The sequence below is a fragment of the Podarcis vaucheri genome (genome assembly GCF_965113315.1).
Source record: "Podarcis vaucheri genome assembly, chromosome: 1".
NCBI lineage: Eukaryota > Metazoa > Chordata > Lepidosauria > Squamata > Lacertidae > Podarcis > Podarcis vaucheri.
Window position 1 is genome coordinate 110,595,986 of NC_138759.1, and position 13,674 is coordinate 110,609,659.

General features: G+C 42.8%; 1 protein-coding gene across 6 annotated transcripts in view; it reads right to left on the reverse strand.

Moving 5' to 3' along the window:
- Positions 1-12,000, reverse strand: part of LOC309518189 (prolyl endopeptidase FAP-like) — a 52,647-nt gene extending 40,647 nt beyond the window's left edge. The window contains exons 1-4 of one of the 6 annotated variants that reach the window (XM_082198033.1): positions 11,862-12,000; positions 7,761-7,847; positions 5,393-5,477; positions 1,722-1,790 (exon numbers count right to left, since the gene is read on the reverse strand). In XM_082198033.1, coding sequence (XP_082054159.1) covers positions 1,722-1,790; positions 5,393-5,477; positions 7,761-7,847; positions 11,862-11,948 — 328 coding nt within the window. In that variant the 5' untranslated portion in view covers positions 11,949-12,000. Of the gene's footprint in view, positions 1-1,721; positions 1,791-5,392; positions 5,478-5,779; positions 6,103-7,760; positions 7,900-9,697; positions 9,810-11,861 lie in introns of those variants that run through there. The other 5 variants (XM_082198034.1, XM_082198038.1, XM_082198035.1 and 2 more) reach the window with 5 other exon arrangements.
- Between the last annotated feature and the right edge of the window lie 1,674 nt (positions 12,001-13,674).

Below are 13,674 nucleotides of genomic sequence, written 5' to 3' on the forward strand. Positions count from 1 at the left end.
CCTCCAATCTGGTGCCCATGAGCCCCAGACAGCACAGCTGAACTAGTCCATGTAATGAATTAACAATGAAACAACATTTTCCATTCATATCAAACAAGGGTGGGCAATGTTCAATAACGATCTCTCTTCTAGGTTTTAGAATCACTGGTCCCTTTCCTGTGTTCTTCAGTGTATTTAGGGTTGCCATACTTCAAAAAGTGAAAATCCGGACTCAAAAGATTTTGAGCCTTTTTGGGGGGGGGCAAAGTTGTTGAGCTTTTTTCTTGGGGGGGTGGGGCAAAGTTGTTGTGTTTCTTTGGAAAATCTAAAAAAGAAGTAGGTTCCCTCTGTTGTTGTTTTTTGAAAATCACCCCTAAATCAGCACTCCTATATAGGCTGCCATATGCATGCGTTTTCTCAGACATCCCCCCCCCCTTTTTGAAAATTCTGCCAGGACATCATTTTTGATGGATGAATCCTTGCTATATCTGGGAAATTCCAGACTTATATCAGCCCTAGCTGTATCTCTCAAACTGTATTTATATTTAAAACACGTCCATGTGAATGGCCAAAACTTTAACAATCAGACTTTAACAATCAGACTTTAACAATCCAAGACTAATTTTGTGAATGTCCAAAAATTTCAGGCGTATGCCAGTAAATGCTGACACTGAACAACCACCCAAATGAAACTGCTGGCAGTGAAGGGGACATCCCAAAAGAGGAGGGGGGGGGAATGAAATGAAATCAAATGAAATGAGTGAATGAATGAAATGAGTGAATGAAATTCACAAAAAATATTTTGGAATAAAATTCAGACTGCAGAAATTCACCAATTTTAGGCATACATCATAATATATTGTCATTAAGCTCTGTTGGCTCAGATCAAAGAATCAACATGCCATTCCATCTTGGTTTCCCTATGTGGAGCACATTTACTGTAACATACTTATGAAGGATTAGAAAGAGAACAGCTGAAAAACACAGTTGTACAAACCTCATACCAGTGTTTCCTGCAAATGCTAACTTTGCAATTGTTTCCTGTTGCATTTCTGTCTTTGATTTACCCACAGATTTTACAAACTTGCGTGTTTGTGTGTGTTTTAAATTGATTCATCAGAGAGTAATCCCTGGAATTCTGGTTAGTGCCAAGGAGATCGTTCCATCAGCGCAAGCATTTCTGTTTGCCCAACAGAACGATCTTCCCTCTCCTACCCCCTGGGTGTTGTTCTGGGGGTTCCCCTGACCGTCCAGAGCAGATCTGGGGCTGGGAGGTATGGGGGGGGTAAGTAAGGGGAGCAGCGGAAGGAATGCAGGGCTGGCCCACCCATGAGGGAAGGTGAGGCGACTGCCTTGGGTGGCAGGATCTACAGGGGCAGCAGGTCTAGCCTGCAAGGAATGTATTGCCCGCTGGAGCAGTGCCAGTAATGGCTGCAATACACTAACTGGAGGCTGAATCTGCTGCCCCTTGGCAGCTCCCCCCCCCCGTGCCGTCTCTATAGCAGCCTCTTGGAGAACGAGAGGCGCTGCTAGCCTCCTCCCACCTTAAGGAGGAAAGGGGGTCTGCTAGGCTCTGCACCCACCCAGAATGATTCAGATCAGGCATCTTCGCTCCCTCCCCCTTCACAAAGGCCTTTGATTCCTACTTCAACCATTGGGTAAGATTGATTTGATTCCTCCCCCAGCTTGCTGTTGATGTAGATCTTTATTCTTTGCTTGTTCCTGATGTATACTTCACTCACCCCTTGTTCCCTGTTGGGCAGGGGGCATTTTGTCGTTCGCCTCAGTTGCCAAAATGTCTTGGGCGGGTCCTGGGGAAAGCATTGTTGCATTAGCAGGAGTCTTTGCACTGGCTTCTGCTAGCAGAACGGCTGAGCTCAGTCTGTCCTCTAAGTCAGCTAAACAAAAAGCTAGCACATCTTTGCAAAATGTGCCTGTTTTTAACCTGGCCTAGTGAGAACAATACCTACCACAAGCCTTAAGTTGTTTCTGAGCAAGCAATTTCTCAGAAACAAATATCTTGTTTTCTGTAGCTATGTGTTCAAATCTATTTTCAAAAACTTCGTGACGCTGCAGTAGTAAATAAGGAGATTTGAGATGACCACCATTTCAGTAGGTGCTCAGAGGAGAAACATATCTGGTCATTGTATCTGGTGATACTCGCTCCCAGTGGCGTAGCGTGGGTTGTCAGCACCCGGGGCAAGGCAAGTAATCTGCGCCCCCTAACCCGTGGATTTGCGCCCCCTAACCCGTGGATTTGCGCCCCCTAACCCTAACCCCCAGATGTTGCTCCCGGTGCGGCCGGGCCCCCCTGCACCCCCCATGCTACGCCACTGCTCGCTCCTCCATAACTCCCTCACTTAGGGACATATATTCAGACTCCTGATGAAACATTTCACCACGTTTACTTTAACAGATCAATATTTAAAAAGGAAAAGGAAAGATAATGCTTGTTTTTCTTCTTCTTCTATGTAACTATTAGTTACTCTAGAACACACATGTCACTTCTACTGTTGACACTGTTCCTCGCCAGCGCGAATGCAGAAGAAAGCTGTCAAGATAAATAAACCCAAAGGCCAGTCTAGGCACACAAATAATCACTATCATAGCAAATACTGAGTTAGCAATAATCTTTCAAAATATATGTTCATGAAGGAAGAAGAAGCTCATCTCCCATCAGATGGCAGTTTCTATCTAATTGAGAGCTTCAAAACAGCCAAGAATAAAAAGCTTACACTACGGTTCATTAAAACACAAGGGTGTCATTTTAATCAGCATAAAGTGAAAGGAATCTTATGACTCGCTGCACACATTCCAGGGGAAAAAAACTTTAAAAAATGTCTATTGCGAGCATAGAATAAACATAAAACACCTGCTATTAATAGTATTTCTGGTATAAAGGATATTTGACAATGCTGTTTGAGTGCGAGGGCAGTGGGGATCTTAAATGCTACTGTCAGCAATTCTACCAGAATACCTAAAAGTTACTCCACAGTATTAGGAACTTACATGATTCGTAGTTATAAGGTCTATTCACAGGACATTTGTCACCTATTTATGTAGCTCAGGGCTGGGGAGCCTGTGACCCTCCAGATGTTGTTGAGCTAAAACTCCCATCTGTCTTCACCATTGCTCATTCTGGCTGGGGCTGATGGCAGCTGGAGACTATCAACATCTGGAGGGCTACATGGTCTTCATCTGACTCTTGCAGGGCTCATATTTTTCTTCAGGACTGACAACATATTTGCGATATAATCTATATTGCAATGTACTGAAGGACACGGTGGTGGCTGTAGCGGATCATTGCATACAGGGGTGAGGAATCTTTTTCAACCTGAAGACCACACTCCCTTATGGTCAACCTTCTGAGAACCACCTGCTAGCGGTGAAGTGGGAAGAGAGGGTAGAGCAGGTGAAGCAACAGGTGTTCCTCACAGCAGTCAGAGATTTCTACAGACACTTCTCTCTTTTGCTCATCCTGGCAAGAAAGAAACATTATCACAGTTCAACGACACGTTCCAGCCAGACAAAAGCACTTGAGGTGCCTGGTGAGGGGAGTGGTCTGATGAAGTGCCTGGTGAAGAGGTTTGGAGGCCCACATTCAGCCCCCACCCCGGGGGCCTGAGATTCCCCATTCCTGCTCTAGTACCTGCCTACACACTGGATGAACTGTTGTGGTATCATGGAATGTTCATGAACATTCTGTTTGCTGAGGGAAGTCAGCACCAGAAATGTTCACAATGGTCGCTTGAATTGACCAGGATGGTCGCGACAACAAATAAGCTTTGACTTTGACTTCACAATGGTCCAGCTTTGAGGCCTGAGGCAAAGGGTCCACTTGGCTGAGAAAAAGGGCCTAAGGACAGAAGCTGTCTGAAGACAGAAGTTGCCCCTAAGCTTAAGCTGGAACTTGTCCTGGAATCTCTTCTTCCCAGTCCTTAGATATATTATGCAGGAATAGTTCTTCATTGTGAAGGAAAAGCCATTTTGTATGTGTTCAAGGCAGTCTTGTCTCTTGTGTTATCTGTTCTGAATACAAGGTTACTGGGGCTAAGCACAGATGAAGGCCAGTCTAATTAAGTCCCAGTTGATTACAGAGATAAAATATTAATCATATTATCATTATTAATTACCTCACCTCCCTGTCATCCTAAGGTCTCAGGGCTAGTTATGTTAAAATCTAATATTAAAAGCAGTTTGAAACAACTCACAATCACTGACATAAGTTGAGCCCTAAAAATATGCACCCAAGTGCCAAAAGCTATCTACTGCTAGTAGAAATAAATGGCTGTCAAGATTACTAGCTATGAACGTTTTATATGCTGTAAAATGTTAGCCTCCCATCAGCAATAAAATTCATTAATATCTGCCCTGTTTTTCATATGCTTTTCCTGTCAAAAGTTCAGGCTAAGTATCTCTCAGCTCTTCTGTCAGCCATAGTAGCTTAAGGGACCTTTTGGTAAAGCTGTTGAAGGTAGCATTTAAGGTTTGCTGAATAATTGGTTTTCTACCACACACAGAATTAATAGAGGATATTTTCTGTTTTATATAAACATAGAACTAACGGAGGATGGACTCCCCTCCCCGCACAATATGCACAGCAACAAAAATAACTGATACACATTCCCATTATTTTATCCTGATGAAAGAAAGGAAACATTGATTCTTCTCTTTTTTAAAAAAAATGAGTAGGCTGAGCTTTTTCTTTTCTATTTTTGAGAGGCTTTCTGTTACGACAGTCATGGGGTAGTATCTGTCACTCATTAGTTAAGATCAGTTGACTTAGGAGCATTCATTTCGGTGGGTATAAGCTGAGCATGACTAATGTTGAATCTCTGAGTGACTGTTGGATAGGCCTGACTTCACGTGTACATACAGGAAGATGCCAGATCCCATAAGGAAACCCTATCAGACTCAAGTGCTTGCACACTCTATGTACCCAGGATTATCAGTAAGCTGATCCAAAGCAACGGATAGGAGGAAAACAAGCCATAAATGTCATGAGTTCGGAAATGCATGCTAACAGGTAGATGGCCGTTCCAAACACTGTTTGTAGCCTTGTCAAAATGTATTACTAGTGATGCGCACCAATGGCAATGCAACTAGACTTTTCACTTGAAAAGATTCCTTGCATCGACACATGCAGGCATCTGTATTTTTCCAGGGTATAGATAATGGCAGCCCCAAATCCCTATACCTTAGGTAACCCACAGTAGTGCTGGCAAGAAGACAGCAAATGGATTTTTTCCCTATTGTTAAACTAGTTAGCTGTAGCTTAAAAAGAAAGAAAGAAAAGCTAGGGTGCAAACTTACTCAAAGTTACATGCATGTTAAGTCCTGCCGAAAATAATTCTGCCTGCAGACACGTTTATGGACATAGGATTTTGTATTTTCCAGGAATGAAAACTCTTACCTTTCGGAGGAATTAATACAGCACACATAATGAACAAAGACAGGAAAAGACATGAGATCACTCCCACTAAGATTTTCAGCTGGATCTGTAGAATAGAAATCAGTTACAATTCAAGTCTTCCCTAAATGACAGTTCTCAAGACTTTTGTTATAGTCCATTCCCCTCCTCCCAAAGCAAAACTATAGGATTTCAGCAGCATATTGTATGCCAACAGCTGAAGTCTCCTTCAAGTATGTCTCGAGCCATATGTTTTTTCAGTTTCTTTTTCCTGTTGAGAGCGTGCCTTCTGCCTCTGATATTTTCTCACAGCCGAGCAACAGAACAAAGTTTTTAAAGCCCTTCAAAATCCAGACCTATTTATGTATCACTTTATTATTTTTTACAGACCTTCATTCTCCCGCTTGTTCTCTTAAGGAAGATTTTTTAGTTCTCCTTCCCTCTTCTGGATGCCGGTCGCTGGATCTCTGAGAGCAGTTTGCAAAAGCAGCGTCAGCTTTCTCAAGCAGAGGCCAAGCCTCAGACAGTTTTCTTTATGTGCTTTCAAAATCCATGCCAAATTTCAGAGGTTTTTCCATAAAATAGGAAACAGATTTTTGAGGGCGTTCTCAGCCCTGAAGTGAACTGTGGGTGGCTGCAGCGGGCCTTTGGCTGTATCAGTGCCGTTCATGTAAACCATAACTTAACGATGCTTACATGAAGAGTCTGTGGGTCCTGTGACTCAACAGCAGATTGGAGATGTGCTGTTTCACCCTGAGAGGTATTTACAGTGCGTTTTGGCAATACTTGAAGTAGGAAACGTTTTCAAAAGCAAGATGGTGCACTCATAATACAGCAACAAATTAAGGAAGAAGTGGAGAATCTGTGGATCTACATATGTAAATATAGTTGGGGGGTTATGTGTGTACACACACACACACACACACACACACACACGAGACTGATTTATACCTTAGGGAAGTTACTGCAGCTCTTTAGGAGGGTCCATGCTTTCCAGCACCTCCAATTAAAAGATAGCAGGTAATCACACAAGGTGAAAAACTTCTGCCCAAGACCCCAGGAGAGCCACTGTCAGCCTGAGCAGACAGTACTGGACTGGATGGAGAAATAATATGACCTGCCATTAGGCAGCCTCCTATGTCCTCATCAAAGACCCCAAACAGCTCTTTGATTAGCACTGTGTTTTTTCAAAGGAAACAGAAACAATTTGCCTCTTCCAGACAAGCTATTAACCAGGGGTTCTTCTTGATTTGCTGGCACAAAGTTTTCCTTATGAAAAGGAAGAAGGCAGCTGTTGGGAGTGACTCTTTAAGGATGAAGATAGGGCTCTTGCAGACAGCCCATTTACTGAGCGTTCGTTCCAATACTTTTGCAGGAAAGTTATTTGAACATGTCCGGTCCTCTCATATTCTGTTTTCCAAATGTTGCTGAACTGTAACTCCTGTCAACCCCCAAAAGCAGTGGCGTAGCGTGGTTTGCTGGTGCCCGGGGCAGGCGGGCATGGGAAGTGGAGGGTGAAGGAACATGCTAAGTAGGATTCCGCTGTTGGTACCTTAGTTAATAACACTGATGTTGTTTGTGTATCAAAGACTGTGTCCCCCTCCTTTCTAGATTTCTAGACTTCCCTTCAACGTACTGAACACAGAAACTTAAGCCCCAACCTTTTCTGGTTAGGTCTGCCAAACAGCATTTAATAACATTCTCAGCTGATGACCTCAGATTGGAAGTGGATCAGAGCATTCAAATGTTAGCAAGATTGTCACACCCAGCTTGCAGCTTTCGCTGAAAGGACACCAGAGCTAAGAAACTGGGAGAGCTTTGTGAGGTTGGGTATGAGCCAAGTGCCTTTTCACCGGAACCATTTTCTCCTTGTTGCACTTTTCATGTGAAATAGCAGCAGGAGGAAAGAGCTACCTTACACCTGGCCACCAAGCCCACTAACAGTCAGCAAACACAAGATCTTCTCCAGCAGATGCTGGAGATAGAAGCTGGTCTAAAGGATACACTTTATATTTGAACAATGAATGGCCCAGACAATTTTCTTCCATGACAGCTTCTGTATTTGGGGAGATCTTGGCAGAAAGCCTTCAATGAATTGTATGACGTGAGAACAACGGGGCTCATCACTTTTTCTTTTCTTTTCTGCTGAAGAACCTCCTATGCCTTTAAGAGCTGCACGGCAGAGATTCAACAGGTAGAATTTCAGGCCAGTGCAGAAATACACGGATAAAGTTCAGCTTGTTGAATTTCTGCCTCCCTGTGGCAATCAAAGGAACCACAGCCTTGCCAAGGGAAAAAAGTTAGTGATGGGGGGGGGGGAAACTTAGCTGTGGTGTGATTTGCTCATGTGGTCAATAAAAAGCATGCTCACCTCCATTGTCTTGGCTTTCTGCTTCTTCATCCTCTTTTCTAGGTGAGGAGCGATTGCTTCAAAAAACCAGCAATGGCCTGTGTGCTGCTGGATGGAAGCATTAATACCAATATATTGCACGTCCATTGAAGAAAACTCACTAAACCAAATGAGGGTTAAAAAAAATTAAGGCTGCAGTGTTTAAAGCATTAACTTACACATGTCTACACAGAAGTCCTATGGAGTCCAATGAGATTTACTCCCAGGTAAGTGGGTATAGAATTGTGATTGTGGCTGAGACTAATCTATTGTAAAAGAATTAGTTGATTACAAAGATGCCTGGATTAAATAGGGAATTATTGGCAATACAAGTACGTATAAAAAATAGTGCCTGGCAAAATGCTATCTTAAAAAAGTCATTGGGGTGAGAGTGACTGGTGAATGACTCTTGTAAGAAGGTCGCTGCTCTGACAAAGACGCATAATCTAAAAACGTTTTGTTTTTTCTTTAGAACTATTCTTTTCTCTTTTGAAAATTTCTACAGATTTAATCAACTGATGGATTGAATAAAATGTATACAATTAATTGACAAAGATTTCTTTAGTTGGGTGAAAGCCTTACAATGATTTATTTTCTTTTCTCCCTTTCTTACATGGTGAGAACATGCTTTACACATATATGTGTAATTTCTGATGTCTCTGTAAGAAAGAAAGGTCTCTGCCCAGGTTCCTAAGGAGTCACTGCCCCAAAGAACAGGCCGGGGATGAGGAACTGGTGTGTCTCCAGATGTTGTTGAACTATCTCTCATCTGCCCCAGAAAGCATGAGCCTTGGCCCGGGATTGTGGGAGTTGTAGTTCAGCCACATCTGGGGGACCAAAGGTTCCTCACACCAGAGCTGGATGGACTAGCGGTTTCTGTAGATTTACAAGTTCAGTATGGAAAGCCTGAGTCTTAGAAGAACCGGATGGTGGTAAACAATAGTTAAAAGTGTGGAGCCTAGATCCTTGGGGGAATTTAACATATTGTGGTTTGTGTTCATTTCATTGGTTAGAAGTTTCCATTGTTAAGTCGGAATGTTTTGGAATGAAAGGAAGTCTAGAGCCAACATAAACAAACCCTTCAAATAACTTGGGGTAAGGGAACTGCCGCCATCCCCCCGCTAGCAGAGATGGAGTAGAGCTGTATGAATTTTGTAGCATCATGGTTAGGAAGCACAGGAAGTTGCCTTATGCTGAGTTAGATCACTGGTACACCTAGCTGAGAATTGGCCACACTGACTGGTAGCAGCTATCTAGGGTTTTTTTTTGGACAAGAAACATTCCCAGGCCTGCCTAGAGATACCACTGAGCTCTGGCTATGTCAGTTTGCATTTCTTGGTACAAAACGTATCGATCCGATGTGTAGAGCTTTTTCCTATTCTACTTAATTCAAGAGGGTTCTGGAAGCTTCTCTGTGTGAAAGAAACAAGCAACCAGGAGGTTCATGATCTTTGGGTTATTCCTTCAGAGAAGCTGAGTACAGCAGGCTTAAACTGGTTCTCTTATCTCTTCTGTCAAGGTCATGCTATAATAAGAGGCCAGAAGGAGCCTGCAATTCACTTTGTCTTTTCTCTCTCTTTTCCTTCTGGTGTGGTGTTCTGTACATAGTATGCTTAGTGTTAAGGTTTAGACTTAATTATAAGTTATTGTAAGTTTAAGTCTGCTACAAATGGATTTCTTATGGACAGTGCCAATTCTGAGTGTATTGGATTTGTGACCATTATGCTCATTTGCCTTCCGCAGCAGTAAAGCTCTGCTGGATGAAATACAATTCCCTCTGGTCTATTTTTTGGGAGTCCTGCAACGTGTTTATGTTTTTACTCTGCTAACTATACATCGGAATCAACTCTGGATCAATATTGAGTAGAATTTCAATGACAGGCTATTCCCTACAGGGGGTAGAAAGAGGTACATGTTACCACCACAGCAGGATCAGGAACCAGTACTGAAGCCTACTGATTTCTTTGAAATATCCCTCTAGTGTTCCCAGGTTCCTCTCTCCTTGCTGGATATGGTTGGAGAGAGCGGATGAGCAGAGAGTCTGCACAGCACTTGGTAAGCACTACAGCGGGCTCCAGTGGCCACTTGGCGCAGCTGCAAGCACCTTCCGAAAGGGTGCTTTTGCAACCAACACACGTGGACAAAAGTCTGTTCCGGTGTTACACATTTCATTTCACTTACGCCATAAAAAGGAAAGGCCAAATTGAAATTACGTGCATATACAGTTTCAGATTTCCTGCCTAAGGTGTTGCCTCAATAACGGGCAGCAAATAAACACTTCCTACTCAAGAGTACACCTGTTGAAACAAATAGGCTCTTATTAATGTCAGTCAGTCTTCTCTGAGTCTGACTGCATTTGAGTCCTACCCTTGGGGGCAGATTCAATTAATGAGTCCCAGTAGTGGAAAGTCACATAAAGACACATAAAGTCCCCCCCCCACGCCCAAATGGCTCAGAGTAGTTGAGAGAACCCCTCCAGAACAGGGTGTGGGGAGGGGGAGAGATGTTCTATTCCATCTGGCAAGCAGAAATTATGGCACTGACAGAATGATTGCCATAACGCTAAATGTTTAATTGATTCCTCAATTAAAAATCAGTAATTTTGATTGAAAATACATTTCTAATTATACAGGCTTTTTTGGGGGTGGTGTTAAAATTACTATTTATTTTTTTATTTTTTTACTATTTTGCTTAAATTTCTATTCAATTGAAAAGTAAATTCTAAATTACTTTCTATTATTTTAATAAGCAGCATTTAAAAAACAAACAAAACTACTCTTACACAAGATACACGGTCCCCATTTAAAATGGCATCATACTGTGACATGTGCATACATATGTTGTGAACAACTGCTCATACATTGTGAACTGCCCTGATACCTGCGGGTATAGGGGAGTAAAGAGATTTAATTATTATAAATGATAAAGTTACGGAGGGAAATATTGGGACTTTTGTTGATTAACATGAAAATACCTGCCGATTTACAGTTCCAACCCTAATAGTGTCTACACTAAATGAAGTCCCGTTGAATTCAGTGGGTCTTGCTTCTAGATAAGAATTGCAAACTAAATTGATCAATTGAATTAAAACTCATTCCATTACCCAGCTAAATGCCAAAGTTAGGCAAATTATATCCCCTCGTTTAGAAATAAATCCTTGCACAAGGAAGGAGCTGGTTCATTATCTATGTAGGATTTATATAACTCATTTCAGGCGTTCAAAAGTACTTCATAAATGTTAGCTTAGTAATCCCTACAGGAACTCTGCAAAGCACGTCACCAAATGGATCTTAATTCCTGCCTTCAGGCTTCCCACAGGTTATCGGTTATGCATGAGGGTTTTACACTGCTTCTTGGTAAGGCTTTAAACACAAGCCAGTAGCAGGATTTATTTTAGTCCCAAGGAAGGTATGCAAGCAAGGGTCTTAAGCAGGGGTAAGCAACCTAAGGCCCATGGGCCGGATGCGGCCCAATTGCCTTCTCAATCTGGCCCGCGGACAGTTCGGGAATCTGTGTTTTTACATGAGTAGAATGTGTCCTTTTATTTAAAATGCATCTCTGGGTTATTTGTGGGGCCTGCCTGGTGGTTTTACACAAGTAGAATTTGTCCTTTTATTTAAAATGCATCTCTGGGTTATTTGTGGGGCATAGGAATTCGTTCTCCCCCCCCCCGACAAAATATAGTCCAGCCCACCACATAGTCTGAGAGATGCTGGACTGGCCCACGGCTGAGAAAGGTTGCTGACCCCTGGTCTTAAAGAGTACAGAGAGTTCACTGTGCCCGTGTACAACATGGTAGGCCAATGTTATTTTCACAGTATTGTGGCTGGGGAAGAGAATCTAGCTAATTAAAGAGATATCTCTGGCTGAGACGAGATTTGAACCAGGGACCACCGTAATGCAAAACAGAGCAGTTGCAAGCAAATCCAACAGCAACGACAACTTGCCATGCTCTTGGATCTGCAAGCATTTTAAGAGTCTTAAAAGTAGCAGAGACTTGAGTCCACGTGTAAAATTTCCACCCAAACTGCGCACGTGTTAACTAGAAGTCTACCTCGGTGCAAGATTGCCATTTTCCCTTACCTCCTGCAACTGAGGAGCAATTTTATCCAACATCTGCTCACAGGAAGGCCTTGGAAGAGAAGACGACCTCCTTTCCTTCACCACCATACTGAGCAAAACAGGTAGGTTCTCTGAGTTTGTTTGTTTTTTTGGCAGGGAGGCTTCTCACAGGCCTGTTGGTGAACCAGCCTCCCCCCCCCCCCAGTTGTCTTGCCTCTTTAAAATATATTTTAAAAATAGCAGCTCTGCCTTGCATTACAGAGGTAGGCCCGAATCCAAAGGAAAGCCAATTGCATAAAAAGGACTTAAGTTAGTAGCAACGAATGGATGGAATTAAGATTGGCCGTCCTCCTTTGCAGAGGACAGTCCTGTTCTCCCCTCTATCTGAAGGTGTCCTCTGTCCGTGGGTTGCTCTGGACAAGTCTGGTTTAAAGATAAGGAACCAAGATGATAAGAAATTTTTTAAAAGCATGGTAAATGTTTATTATGTATTTGCAAAAGTATTGTAAACAGGTTAATACATTTAAACAGGATTTTAAGAACACGTGTAATTTCAGAATATAGGAAATTTGAGGGGGGGAAACCCAATTTGGAGTAGAAATGACATGCAGTTGAAAAGGGAATTTAAGGAACAAGGGGAGGGAAGTCACAGGAGAATCCCATTTGATGGATTTGATATTGTTGTTGTGTATAATTTTCTTTGTTTGTGGTTGTTTGTTGTTTGTTATTTTTGTTGAAAAAGAAAGAAAAGGAAGCATAAAAATATAGAGGAGCCTGGAGCAGCACCCTGCCAGCAGACTGAGCAGGCATCCAAGCCACTTGGTGTTTTCCCCTCTTGTTGTTGGTTTAGTCGTTTAGTCGTGTCCGACTCTTCGTGACTCCATGGACCAGAGCATGCCAGGTACTCCTGTCTTCCACGGCCTCCCGCTGTTTGGTTAAACTCATGCTGGTAGCTTCGAGAACACTGTCCAGCCATCTCGTCCCCTTCTCCTTGTGCCCTTCATCTTTCCCAACATCAGGGTCTTTTCCAGGGAGTCTTCTCTTCTCATGAGGTGGCCAAAGTATCCCCCCCCCCCCATGGCAATGTAATTCTATTTAAATTGCAACGTGCAGTTGCATCTATTAATGTACATTACCATATACATAGGACGCGGGTGGCGCTGTGGTCTAAACCACTGAGCCTCTTGGGCTTGCCGATCAGAAGGTCGGTGGTTCGAATCCACGCAACGGAGTGAGCTCCTGTTGCTCAGTCCCAGCTCCTGCCAACCTAGCAGTTTGAAAGCACGCCAAAAAAAGTACAAGTAGATAAATAGGTACCACTCCGGCGGGAAGGTAAAAAACAGCATTTCCGTGCGCTGCTCTGGTTTCGGTGTTCCGTTGCGCCAGAAGCGGCTTAGTCATGCTGGCCACATGACTCAGAAAAACTGTCTACGGACAAGTGCCGGCTCCCTCGGCCTGTAAAGTGAGATGAGCGCCGCAACCCCAGAGTAGTTCACGACTGGACTTAACTGCCAGGAGTCTTTTACCTTTACCTTTTTTACCGTATGCATATCTTATGCAAATCGGGGTCCTTTTTGGTGTAGGAACTAATGACACGACAATTATACTACTAATTAAAGTGACAGTGGCCTTAAAAGCCCCAATAATTCTTTGCAAATCTACACTGGGTAGGTTCACAATATAATTGTGCTTTAAGACAAAAATCCTATCCCAGAAAGACAAGAAAGCAACATGAAAAATACCAGAAGAGACAATGTAATCTGAATTCTCTATAAAAATCTGAACTTTTTTTTTTAATGGAATGAATGATGCCCACTCCAAATTAAACAGCTAG